Raw genomic sequence first — 13,483 nt, 5'->3', positions numbered from 1 at the left:
AAATGGTTTAATAGATTCAGGGGATAATGGTCTATTCATATTTTTTGTAGAAAACGTGGCAGTACATCTGCTTCAAAGGCCCTCTAGCCCCAGTGAGACCAGCGGGTCGGACAGATACCTCATCGACCGAGCCCGAGGATCACCAGCATTTGTCAATAAGTCGCGAAGTAACTTCAGCAACCCAAGTGCGGTAGTCATGGACAAACGTTTCCAACTGTCCAAAGTCCAATGTTTCACGGAAGGCCTTTCGAATTTAGGTCGATTTTCACCAAGTCTTGACCAAGGTTATGCAACATTAGTCTCTCCGTCCCCTACAAGTCATCAACAATCTTCAGGGCCGTGGACCAAAAAAGGTCCTTGTCGTTCTGGGCCTGTCTTTGATCGACTTACTGATGAACATGTCATGAAGATATTCAATTGGTTGGATAGTTCTGAATTGTGTAATATAGCGAGGGTGTGCAGACGATTCGAGACCATAGCGTGGCGGTCAAGCCTTTGGAAAATTATAAGTCTTTCAGGGGAACAAATTAGTGGCGATAAGGCGCTGAAAAATATATTCAGGCGATTATGTGGCCAATCGAGAAATGGTGCATGTCCTGACATTGAACGTGTCCTGCTTAGCAATGGATGCCGAATTTCGGATAAGGGGTTGCAACTACTGGCACGGCGTTGTCCAGAACTTACTCATTTGCAAATACAGTCCAGTATTAATGTATCGAATCAGGCACTCTGTGATGTCCTCACTAAATGTACAAATCTTCAACACTTGGATGTTACAGGTAAGTGCCGCCGAAGCCGCTTCCAGCAAACATTGATGGGGATTTTTGACTTTTCAGGATGCCTTCAAATAACTAATATAAGCATCAACCCAAACTTAGAGCCACCTAGGCGACTGTTACTTCAGTATTTGGATTTGACTGATTGTTCGGCGATCGATGATGCCGGACTCAAAGTAATCGTGCGAAACTGCCCTCAACTGGTCTTCCTATACCTCAGAAGATGTGTTCAAATTACAGGTACTTTTCCACAGTTGTAAGTTGATCAACCATATCTATTTCTTACGTATTTTATTTTCCCTAGATGCTGGTCTTAAATTCGTTCCTAGCTTCTGCATAGCTCTGAAAGAGCTCAGTGTCTCGGATTGTATCAACATAACCGACTTCGGCCTGTACGAGCTGGCCAAACTAGGAGCAGCCCTACGTTATCTATCCGTAGCCAAGTGTGATCGAGTTTCTGATGCAGGCTTGAAAGTTATTGCAAGACGATGCTATAAATTAAGATACTTAAATGCCCGAGGTTGTGAAGCAGTCAGCGATGATTCTATAACGGTTCTTGCCCGATCTTGTCCTCGCCTCCGAGCCCTAGATATTGGAAAATGTGATGTTAGCGATGCAGGACTGCGAGCGCTAGCTGAAAGTTGTCCAAATCTCAAGAAGTTAAGTTTACGAAATTGTGATATGATTACAGATAGGGGAGTGCAATGTATAGCATACTATTGTAGGGGGTTACAACAGCTAAATATACAAGATTGTCAGATATCATTAGAAGGGTACCGGGCTGTGAAAAAATACTGCAAAAGATGTATTATTGAACATACGAATCCTGGTTTTTGCTGAGTATTTGGCAAAGTTCAAAAAGTAAAATGTTCCTAGATTATGAGCCACATTTTACTGTATAGGAAATGAAAATCCGTTGATACATTCCAAGGGTATATATACAGCAGCCTCCTCGATGTCGATATTTGAAACATGAAGTCTTCCAACAAAAACTATAAGACCTTTTAACTTCCGAAGAACGAGTAAAACCTCATTAAGACGAATGAAATAAGTTGCACACAAGACACAAAGGAAGCTTTATCCAGACCGCTGACTTATTCATCAACAGCATATTTATAAACATATGGGGTAGCTATAAAGCAACTACACCAACTTCCCAACGTTGTCCGTTTCTGACGAGGTGCTTCAGCTGCCCTCAAAAGAAGGTTCCACTGCTCCTCCACTGTTCTACGCTACGTAGCTATAAGGCGCCCAACTCGTTGGAAAATGGGAGATAGTGGATTCCATTGCATACAGAGAGACATGTTTTTATAATACATTCGACAATATATGCTTGTTCACAAAGCCTTTAAGCCAAAAACATTAAGTCAAGACGAATTTTGACAAGTAATTTCAACATTTTTGACACACTGCCAATTTGTACAACTTTATGTTTGAAATGCTAGGCCAGCTTGCAAATGTCATTAAATAATCGCTGTGTCAACTGTCAAAGTGTAGGCAAAAAACTTGTAAAGCCCCTTTCACATGAGCAACTTGAATATGGAACTACGTATGTATATCGACTATCCAAATTGATGCAGGCACTGCCCCCGTCAGTCTTTTAATGAAAAGAATTTCTTTGTACTTATAATTCTGTGTATAAAGTAAGTTAAATAGTTGGTCGATAGTGCTACTATTAGAGGTAAAATGCATAGCAAAATTAAAAGAAAGAAAGTTGTATCATAAGATGTATTGCTGGCGACGAGATTTATTTTTTAAGTTTTGAAGCGATATCTTTTCTTCCAGGAAAGTTAAAAGCGTTTCCTTTCAAAAATCTTAGATCAAACTTTAAGTATTCCTAACGAAAGGGGTACGTTTATAGAAGGAAAAAAGTCTCTTATTCCGTCTTTTTCTATTCCAACTTTGTTTTATAGTTTCATTTATTTATTTAACATACAAACTTCTTATTGTAAATATTTCAAAAATTAAAGAGTTTTTAAGGAATTATATAGAGAGTTTTAATAAAATTTCCACATTCAATCTACTAATCATCTCAAAAAGTTTAATCTCATCCGACGGTTATAATCCTCCCCAAACAGGAAGAAGAAGAAATGGTCGGCCGAAACAGCGTTCACTTGATACGCTACATGGTGATTTGAAAGCCTCTGACTCCATCCAGATCAAGCATATGTTGTGGAATCGTCTTTATTTGACAGTTGAATGTATATTAAATACAGTTGTAGTAAACTTAATTGTTAATTCACACTATGTATTACATTTAATGGTTAGTTCACACTGTTACATTTCTCCTTCCTTCAGTAATTTTACATCTCTTCGACTAGTCTCTTGGGTCGATTTCTTAGCCGTTGGCTTCGCCGTACTGGATGTTCAATTTGTTGTGCTTCGGTGTGTTGTCCTTGTTCACTCATGTTTCCGTTTTCATGCGACGGTATACCGGGCTGCATAGACTGCTGATGTTCCTGTTCATCATTTGCTGTCGAGCTTGCAGATTGGTAATGGAAACTGTTTCGCCTAAAATCTGAGACATCCCGGAAGTCGATTGATGGTGGTATTACCCTCCGTTCTCGGATATGATCTGCATGTCGTCTTCTTTCTACACCGTCCTTTGTTCGAACACGGTAGGAATATCGATTTGTTCTTTCGACTATGTTGGCTGGTTCCCACATTTTCTCGATGTCTGTCTTTACGAATACTGGTTGTGCTGGTTAGAACTCTCTGTTAGACTGCTCTGCTTGAAGATTTTGTTTTACATGTTTAAAATGCATCTCTCGCCGTACATTAGGCTTTAGATTGTCAAATAAAGTTCGCAGGAGTTATAAAATGTGAAACAAATTTCTTGTTTTATTTTATTTTTTATTGATTTTTAAAAATTATATCTGCTCTTAAATTTTATTTTAGCTCTTTTCTATTTGGAAGCAGAAATACGAATGAATCAATTCTTAACTTAAATTTCTATCTCTACTTCTCCTAAACAAAGGATTAAAAGCTTAATTGATTTTGAGTGTTTGTTTAATTCTTATTCTGATTTTTCTAATGGATTTTTAATGTGTTTATAAGATCGTTTCATCATATTTCTTTATTCGATCTTATAAAAGGAATTTGGTTTAAACTCATTACATAAAGATATTGTTGGGTAGATTTTATTTACGTTTGAGTCAAGAGGCGACTCTAATGAATTTGTTTCATTAATTACATTATTAGGTTGGGACTCTAATGTGTTTATGTCGTTATTGGGTTGGGTTGGATATGTAACTCAGGCGTCGACCTAGCAAAAATTCAGATGGTGCCTTCCCTGTAAAGGAGTGTGGTGTGTTTCGATATGTAAATAGAAATGTGCGCAAGCGCTGACGTTGTGATAAACCATCATATTCACTGGCTTTCATGCGCCCCTTGAATGTTCGTACGAATCGTTCGGCTAGTCCGTTGGTTTTCGGATGGTACGGTGAAGACGTTACATGTTTTATTCCATGACTTTGACAATAATTTCGAAACTCTTCTGACGTAAATTGACTACCATTATCCGACACGATAATTTCCGGATAACCAAATGTTATAAACTTCTCCTCTAGGAATTCGCACAAAGTTCTTGTGGTGGCAGCATAAAGTACATCTGCTTCTACCCACTTTGATAAAGCATCAACAAGCACAATCCACATGCATGATTTCACTGTATGTTCCACGTCCTTGTCGATGTTCGGCCACCATACATAGTACCTCACTGACGCACGCATAGAGCCAATGCCTGGATGCCCTCTATGAAGATGCCTCAATGTTACTTCTTGAAGATTATCGGGCACGATAATTCGTCCTTGCCACATCAAAATACCGTTTTCGTATGATAGTTCCTCCCGTTTGTCGTAGTATGGTTTCAGCTCGTTGTTGATACACTTCGTGTCTGGCCAGTGACGCTCAATTAACTCAATTACTCGTCGTAATATTAGGTTATGTTTCGTCTGCTTCCTAAGTTCCTGTTCTGTTAGTACAATATCATCAAGCTTCCATATTTGAATTACCGCATAAATTTTATGAATCTTCTGCGCTTCCTCCGAAATTGCTTCATGTGCGTTTGGTAAGCGTGATAAGCAATCAGCTAGAATATTGTATTTGCCTTGACGATACTGTATATCGTAATTGTATGCACCTGACATTAGTGCCCATCTCGTCAGACGGTTGTTTACGATTTTTTGCAAATTTCGTTTGTCTCCCAACAGGTGTTGAAGCGGCTTGTGATCCGTAATTAATGTAAACTTTGTTCCACGTAAATATGGATCAAATTTCTTCACGGCGAAAAAAATTGCTAATGCCTCCTTGTCAATGGTAGCGTATTTTTGTTCTGCTTCGTTCAATTTTCGTGACGCGTAGGCGATAGGTAACTCGTTGTTAGCCTCGTCCTGATGATATAGAACAGCACCAAGGCCTACATCGGATGCGTCTGTTGCCAAATAAAGCGGTTTTGTGAGATCGTAAGGAGTTAGATGACGGGCGCTAGCTATCATATGTTTAACATTATCAAATTGTTTCTGTTCCTTTATTGACCATCGCCATTGCGACTTTGTACCAGTTAATGCGTCTAGTTCGGAACATGCTCCATGTAAGTTGGGTATGAATTTCTCGTAAAAATTGACCAATCCCAGAAAGGATCGTAACTCCTTCTTGTTACTGGGTATTGCAGCATTTTTTATTGCTATCAGCTTGTCTTCCACTGGATAGATCCCTTTTCGGTTGAATTGATGGCCCAAATAGTCGATACTGTCTTGAAAAAAGCTACATTTGTTCTTTTCGATACGAAAACCAGCTTCACGCAGACGTTTAAAAACTTCTCTTAATGATCTTAGATGGCTATCTTCATCTGGACCTGTAATGCCTATGTCGTCGAAATAGATTGCAACGTTGGGTATGCCAGCAAGTAGATTTTCCATATAATTTTGAAATGTTCCGGGTGCACTCGATATACCAGGAGTCATACGGTTATACTGAAAATACCCTTTGTGTGTGGATATGATTAGGTATTTTCTTGACTCTGGACTAATCTCGAATTGTAGATAGGCATCGCGTAGATCTAATTTCGTGTACTTCTCACCCTTGGCAAGCTGCTGACGGATGTTTTCGAATGTTGGTACTGGATGTCGTATTGTTACTAGTGCTGGATTCAGTGTAACACGAAAATCACCACAAATACGTATATTTCCGTTCCGTTTAACCACGTTGACAGTGGGTGTTGCCCATTCGATCGGTGTTTCTTTGGGGTCAACAGGTGAGATTATTCCAAGCTGCTGTAACCTTTCAAGTTCGAATTCCACGTTTTTTTGAATTCCGAATCGGACTGGCCTGGCTGGAATATGTATTGGTGTTGCTGTTTCCTTTACGTGAATTTTAACTTGGTAGTTATTTATTTTTTCCAGTCCTTCTTCGAATAGCTGCTTGTTCTCTTCCAATATGTCATTTAACTTCTGATGCAGTGGTTTCGTTGTCGGCTGCACGTGGTTGTTGACACGATCTACGTTGTACACTGGTTCGGGCAGTGGCAAATTGAAGGCTTCATTCCACTCTAAGCCAAATAACATTGGATTCGCGTTGTCCACCACGACTACTTTCAAAGATCGCGTTCGCTTGTTCAGCGTCACTGTCACTGTAGCTTCCCCTTGGCAAGGTAAATCGAAATTGCCATAAGCCCGTAGTTTTGGCTTCCCTTTAAGCGTTGGTGATCCGATCTGTTTCCAAAAATCTATACTTATAATGGAAACTGACGCGCCCGGATCCCAGTCCATCGTACACGTGACACCGTTTATCTTAACGTCAACGTTTCTTTTCTTAGCAATGGCACTCATTACTTTAAAAACTTGCTCACAACTCGAAATAGATGTATCACTATTTTTTACGTTGTAAATACGCTGTTGTTTCTTTTTGTCTCTCGCGATCAATTTAGCTCTGCCTTTTCTTATACAGCACGACCCGTAATGTCCACGTTTGCCACACGCTTCACAATTGTGATTCGCCGCCTTGCAGTTGTCTTTTGAATGTCTTTCACGCGCACCACATCTTAAACATTGTTCTTCCGACAAAATTCGGATCCGCTTACCGATTTTCGCACGACGTTTTACTATCTTTTTCACTTCCGCGCATTCACTTTCTACAATGTCTTTTTCCGCCAACTCCCTTGATAGTGCTACTTTGAAAACTTCCGCGAACGACGCTTTCTATGCCTTCAATATCATCGAATGTTTTTAGCTCTGGCCACCTTTGTTTCAATTCCACTTCAAGTCGGGGATGGTTGAGACCCGTTGCAAACCGATCACGTAATTGACGTTCTAGCATGTCGCCGTCGTAGCCACAATCGCGACTTATGTCTTTTAGCCTGTTCGCGTAAGATTCGAATGACTCATCTTTTTTCCTCACACAATTCCAAAAGTTCGTTAGAGCTTTGAAGCGCGTGGTTTTTCGTTCAAAAAGCTTCACGAATTTTTCCGCGATTTCCGTGTAAGTCAGGTTTTCAAATTTTTTCTTTGCGTCCGCAAATGCAATTTTTAGTTCACGATAGGTTTCCGGCTTTAGACATGATACGAATAATTCTCTTTTCGAACTTATATCATCCGCGATTCCCCACATGTGGCACTGGGCTTCAAAATAATCTACGAAAACACTAGCCGTTGTAACGCCATCATATTTCTCACATTTAAAGTTTTTTAGGATGTTTTGTTTTTTTACCTCTGTAGAGATGTTTTCTCTACCAACCGTCACGGTAGCGAAATTTTCAAGAATTTTTAGGATGGCGGTTTGTTGCTCCGCCTGCACACGTAAAAATTCGGCAAACTGTGTGGCGTCCATATTTAACTCGCGCTCGGAAAAACGAAAAACACGACCATCCTCGTCGCCAGTATGTTGTGGAATCGTCTTTATTTGACAGTTGAATGTATATTAAGTACAGTTGTAGTAAACTTAATTGTTAATTCACACTATGTATTACATTTAATGGTTAGTTCACACTGTTACAGCATATGACTGTTTAGTAAAATACCATTATTCCATTTTGCTGGAGAAATATTTGGAAAACCTCTTTCGAGAACGTGCGGGCTTAAATAAATAAAAAAATCCATTTTTTCTACTCCCACTGCCAACGCTGACTCCATGACCAACTCAAAATGAAAACAAGGCGGAATACCGGAAGCTGGCGCTTTGGATATAAAAGTTTTGTGTTCATCTTATGTGAAAAACTCTCTACGCACAGTTTTCCAATCGTATATGGCTAAAAACCCAAAATATTCCTTCATTTTTTTTTTTCAAACTACAAGAATTACGTACATATTACAGATGCAGATATTATGCTCACGCTAAGCAGACAAACACTGTCTATTACCGAATACTGTATTCTGTGTACATGTATGTATGTATGTATGTAAATTGATCATAAACCTATTTTCTATTTACTTCGTACATAAAAATATACATATATACATATAAAGTGCATATACTGAATACCGTTTCTTCAATGTGCAAATATATCTATCTGAATGAGGCTTCATTCACATATACGTGAGGTAATTGATTTTGATATATAAATGATTAAAAAACTAAAACGAAATAAATTAAGAAAAAAACTAGGTATTGTTCCTTATACTGTATTTGTCTCCTTCATCAGTGCTAGACCTAATCCTAAGGAATTAGGAATTAGGGAACTTACTTACTACTACAGATGTCTGGACTATGAGCACACGTCAGCAGCTTGCAAGGGACCGGACAGAAAGACAGCATGCCGGAAATGTGGCCAAGTGGATCATCAAGCGAAGACCTGCAATGAAAGAGAGAGTTGCGTTCTCTGCAGGGATCGTGGCGCGTCTGGTGAGAGCGTCGCACACATTGCCGGCTCGGGACGATACCCAATCTTCAAGGCGGAATTGGAGAGGGCTAGGGTGCGAACGGCATAATCCGGATATTACAAATTAACATCCACCGGAGTGCAACCGCTCACCAGTTGCTAGCATAGTTCGCTGCGGAGTAAATGCTAATCTAGTGCTGATTAGCGAGCAACACCGAAGCAAGAACCCGTCCTCATGGCATCTCGACTTATCGGGCACTGCTGCCATCTGGGTTCGGAACGACTTTCGACTTCATGTTCTTGCCGAAGGCCGGGGGAACGGGTTTGTCTGGAGCCGGTGTTTCGGGATAATGTTTTTTAGCGTTTACCTGATGCCGGACTTTCGGCGCTGGCTTGATGCTCTGGAAGACGCCGTTTCGAGCCCGGAGGAACGAATCCTGGTAGGCGATGATTTTAATGCCAGGGCTCTTGAATGGGGCATGCCTCAATCAGACTCCAGATGGAAATGGCTCATAGTTTCAAACACCAGATCCACGCCAACGTTTCGGGGCCCAGGCTGTGAAGGAAGCATTCCTGACATCGCTTTTGCGTCGGAATCTCTAGCATCATCCGTGAACGGATGGCGAGTCCTAGAAAACTTCTCGGCAAGTGATCACCAATACATCGCGTTCGAATTGGTTGACGCTACTTGCTGGCGAACGCCAACGCGACGCTCTCCCTGCCTGTCGAATGTCGCGAGGGTGAACATCGGGAAGTTCATCGAAGGTCCTAGAGCAGGCAAGGCCCCGTTGGAGGGTGCTCCTGGGGGTGATAGTGTCGCAGCTGACACCGTTGTAAATTCAGTGATGAACCTGATAACGACGGCGTGTGAGGCTTCCATGCCTCGGAGGGTTCCCAGGCGCAACAAGTCTTCTATGCACTGGTGGGCGGCAGAAATTGCCGACCTATGGAGGGAGTATCATAACCTCGGCCGTTTGGCACAACATTTGCACGCCAACGAGGAGACATGTGCCATAAAGGCACAGTGTAGATCAGCAAAAAGGAGACTATGCAGCGCTATAAATAAAAGCAAAGCTTGCGCTGCCAGAACCTTGTTAACGAGGTGACTTGGCTATAAGTTTGTCACCCGGAAAATCGGGGCTCTGCGGAGGCCCTCCATACTAATTTCCGACCAAATAGACCGCATTGTGCGGGCATGGTTCCCCAGAAACCCTGTACGGATTAATGGAAATAACGCGGAAAGCGTCGAGAATTGCCCGCTTTTCACAATAAGAAAGCTCGAAGAAAAACAAGAAGGCGTCAAGCCCTGGTGGCATCCCGGTGGAAGTGTACAAACTGGTGTTCCGCCAACGTGTATATAAATTGAATTGCTGCTTGAGGCGTTCAACGCTTGCTTGAAGAAGGGCATTTTTCTTTGCCAATGGAAAGTGGTCAGACTCGCATTGATCACTAAGGGTAAAGGAGACTCGGAGCTCCCGTCTGTATACCGACAGCTGTGTATGCTTGACACGGCCGGAAAAGTGCTCCGGAAGCTCATCAGAAGTAAACTCGCTGAAGCGATCCGTGCTGCCGGGGACTTATCCCCAAGGCAGTTCGGGTTCAGAACAGGGAGATCCACAGTGGATGCTATTATGAAGGTGGTAGATGCGGTTCATCGAGCCGAGGCACACAGCCGCCGATCTCGACGGATAGTTCTCCTCATAACGCTTGATGTCAGAAATGCCTTCAATTCCGTAAAATGAACAGATATACTAGTCACTTTAGAAAACTCATTGCACATGCCAAGCATCTCTTGTAGATATTGAGGGATTATCTGAAAGACCGTTCCCTGCACTATGAGACGCTAGAAGACCTGGAAAAATGGAAATGATGTCAGGAGTAGCAGAAAGATCCACCCTAGGGCCAGACCTCTGGAACGCTTCCTACGATAGTCTGCTGTGACTCGATATACTCGAAGAGTCGCACCTGACGTTAGGGCATTTGTTGCCGGACACACTGTTAAACTGGCGCAAAGCAGATTGGCATATTGGTGCTACGGGTAAGCGGATGGATGACTGCTCACGGTTTCAGCCTTGCACTGGAAAAAACCGAAATAGTCATCTTGACCAGAAAGAGAATACCGACCCTGCGTCCCATATCGGTCGGAAAGTTGACTGTAGAGTCAAAACCAGTTGTTAAATACCTTGGTTTAATGCTCGACTCGAAGATGAGCTTCTTCGAGCAAATCAAGGCAGCAGCGGTCGCGGCTTTAAGTCGGCTAATGGCGAATCTTGGGGCCCCTAAGGAGATGTCTCCTTATGGGAGCAACGTAGTCTTTTGTGCTCTATGGTTCAATTCCTATTCAAAATGTTATTTTAGTCTTGACCGGCTTAGGCCTAAAAAAAAATTTACAAGGCGGATTTTTGTTCGTTATAATTCATACACATGATGTGTTTTTGGATTAATAAAAGAGAGTAAATACCACCTTGTAACCACTTCGATCACGCTGCTCCCAGGACAGAGGTGAGGCAGCGTCTGATGAGTTGCCTCTGCTCTGGACCAAACCGCAAGTCTTAGGAGAGGTAGTTGCCCGTGAAGAACGTCAACGCACCCTTACCGAGTGGCAACTTTCTTGGCAAAACGAGGCAAGGGGCAGATAGACTGCGCGGCTCATCGACAATTTAGTGGTTGAACCGAACGCACCGTGAGATTTATTACTACCTTACAGTGCTCAGAGGTGGCGGCGAGGAAGATGGGGCGGCAACCCTATCGGCCAAACCAAAACCAAGTGGTCGAGGAGAACCTCCATAGTGGTGGCACCGGGAGATGCTGTAATCACTTTGGTTTGCCGGCCGTGATTCAGTAGGCGAATGCTCCAAAGACCTAATCAGGGCGATCAGACCCGAGTCCGCACGAGGACTCATCTAAAGTGGCAAATTGGTCACGAAACCTTACCAGGGGTATACTGGTACCATGGGAACCGGGAAAGCCCCTGGACTCACATACTTCATACTGTTGCGTATCAACACGGGTGCCATACTCCATAGTTCGGTAGAGATTTAGGTAATTCTTGCATCCACCAGTATGAATGCTAAGCCATCCACTTGGTATAGACTGGTACCGTTGTTGCTTGTCTCAGCGGGGCTCTGATTGTGGTCACAAAATCAATCCGTGTCTTAAGAGGACCGTAGGATTAGGTCTCACGACAGGTGCCTACGTAAAACACTATGGGTTTCACTACCTTACGCAACTTCTAAGTGGGCATGGAGGTTTTCAGTCTTACCTGCACATAATTGGGAAGGCGCGATCTCCTGATTGTGTGTTCTGCAATGGGGTAGCGGACGATGCTGAACACACCTTTTTCTCTTCCGAGAGGTGGGACGGCCTTCGCCAGCAGTTTTATGCAGACACAGGGGAGCTCTCTCCAGACAACATTGTCAGAGTGATACTGAAGAGCAGCTGGAATCGTATTGCGAAAAATATTGAACTCGCCCGGCGGAGGGATCGGACGGTAAGGGGGGACAATTCCCTTCCTCCCCTCCCCTCCTGTTGGTGAAAGGAATTCCCTGACTTGAAAGCTCCCAAAGCCGGGAGTGCGGGAGGGCTAGTCCAAAGTAATGTGTCAAACGGTTCCAGGCTAGTTCTCTGATGACCAACTAAACAAGTTGGTAGTCCGACAGCGTGCTGTTGTGGGAGTTTAACACTCTGTGCGTAGAGAAAAAAATTTGCACTCTTCAGCCACATGTGCCTTGCCAGAAGAGCGGCTCAGAGGCAGAATCGATCAAGGGCAAAAAAGCGCGCCTATAAGGAAGCCCGCAAAACCCTTAAGTTCCCCATCCAATGGAGCAAGAGGGAAAATGCTTTAAGGAGTTCTGTTCGGAAGCGGATATAAACCCATAGGGAAGCGCCTATAGAATCGTGATGCGGCGATTCAGAAAACGTTCATCTCCGCAGATCAAGTGCCCTTCACTCTTGCTAAAAATTGTCCTCCAGCAAGACAACAACTTCCAGCGACCTTTGAATGTGACGGCAATACCGTCAGTCACCCAGAATAGGGCCCCTAAGCTTGCCGTGAAATCTAGACCAGACATATTCGCTGAGTTGTCCGAAGCGTGCATGTCCGAGGGGATATTTCCGGCATCATGGAAGCGACAGAAGTTAGTACTACTTCCTAAGGCTAGTGAACCTCTCAGTGAAGCAACCTCCGACAGACCTATTTGTCTTTTGGACACTGTTGGGAAAATGCAAGAGCGAGTAATCTACAAAAGATTACTCCCGGTTGTTGAGAGCCAGGGGGGTCTCTCAGATCGACAGTATGGGTTCCGTAAAGCCAGATCAACCATTGATGCTATCAAAATGGTTACTAGCTTGGCCGAAGATGCAATCCACGGAAAGGGTAGTACTAGCAAATATTGCGTGGTGGTGACCATGGATATGAGAAATGCATTCGATTCGACCAATTGGAACCTATTACAAGAATATCTGGCGGAGATTGGTATTCCTGCCTGTCTTGCAGCTATTGTCAACAGCTATTTACAAGAACGGAGGCTTTGATATGACACTGATGACGGACCCCAAGAGTACGTTGTCTTTGCGGGTGTCCCACAGGGCTCCGTGCTGGACCCTCTGGAATATCATGTACAACAATGTACTTAATCTTCCCCTTCCAGAAGCCACTGTAGTGAGTTACACCGACGATATAGCACTGGTTGTAGTCACAAAGGGTCTCAAAGATGCTGGGTTGTACTCATGCGAAGCGATCAGTGCTGTTAAGGGTTGGCTTGAGAGTTCTGGTCTGACACTTGCGGAGGAAAAAACGGAAGCGGTCCTTATCACCAAGCGCCGTAAAAGAAATGATGCCCCTATTCAAATTGGGAATCATATCACTTCACTTCTAAGCCTGCCATCAAATACT

At 43.1% G+C, this 13,483-nt stretch overlaps 2 protein-coding genes across 3 annotated transcripts in view; one reads left to right on the top strand and one right to left on the bottom strand.

Moving 5' to 3' along the window:
* The window catches only part of LOC119660381 (F-box/LRR-repeat protein 7), a 64,909-nt gene extending 62,279 nt beyond the window's left edge, over nt 1-2,630 (top strand). For both annotated transcript variants that reach the window (XM_038068904.1, XM_038068903.1), the window contains 3 exons: nt 51-779; nt 837-1,016; nt 1,081-2,630. In XM_038068904.1, coding sequence (XP_037924832.1) covers nt 51-779; nt 837-1,016; nt 1,081-1,616 — 1,445 coding nt within the window. In that variant the 3' untranslated portion in view covers nt 1,617-2,630. The remainder of the gene's footprint in view (nt 1-50; nt 780-836; nt 1,017-1,080) is intronic.
* A 1,373-nt stretch (nt 2,631-4,003) lies between these two features.
* On the bottom strand, nt 4,004-6,604 carry LOC119659129 (uncharacterized protein K02A2.6-like). The gene has a single exon (XM_038067054.1). The coding sequence runs from the start codon at nt 6,602-6,604 to the stop codon at nt 4,004-4,006; it is 2,601 nt and encodes an 866-aa protein (XP_037922982.1).
* Between the last annotated feature and the right edge of the window lie 6,879 nt (nt 6,605-13,483).

The sequence above is a fragment of the Hermetia illucens genome, chromosome 6 (genome assembly GCF_905115235.1).
Source record: "Hermetia illucens chromosome 6, iHerIll2.2.curated.20191125, whole genome shotgun sequence".
In the NCBI taxonomy this organism is placed as follows: domain Eukaryota; kingdom Metazoa; phylum Arthropoda; class Insecta; order Diptera; family Stratiomyidae; genus Hermetia; species Hermetia illucens.
The sequence above is the reverse complement of the archived record's forward strand: the minus strand, read 5'-3'. Positions and strand labels throughout refer to the sequence as shown.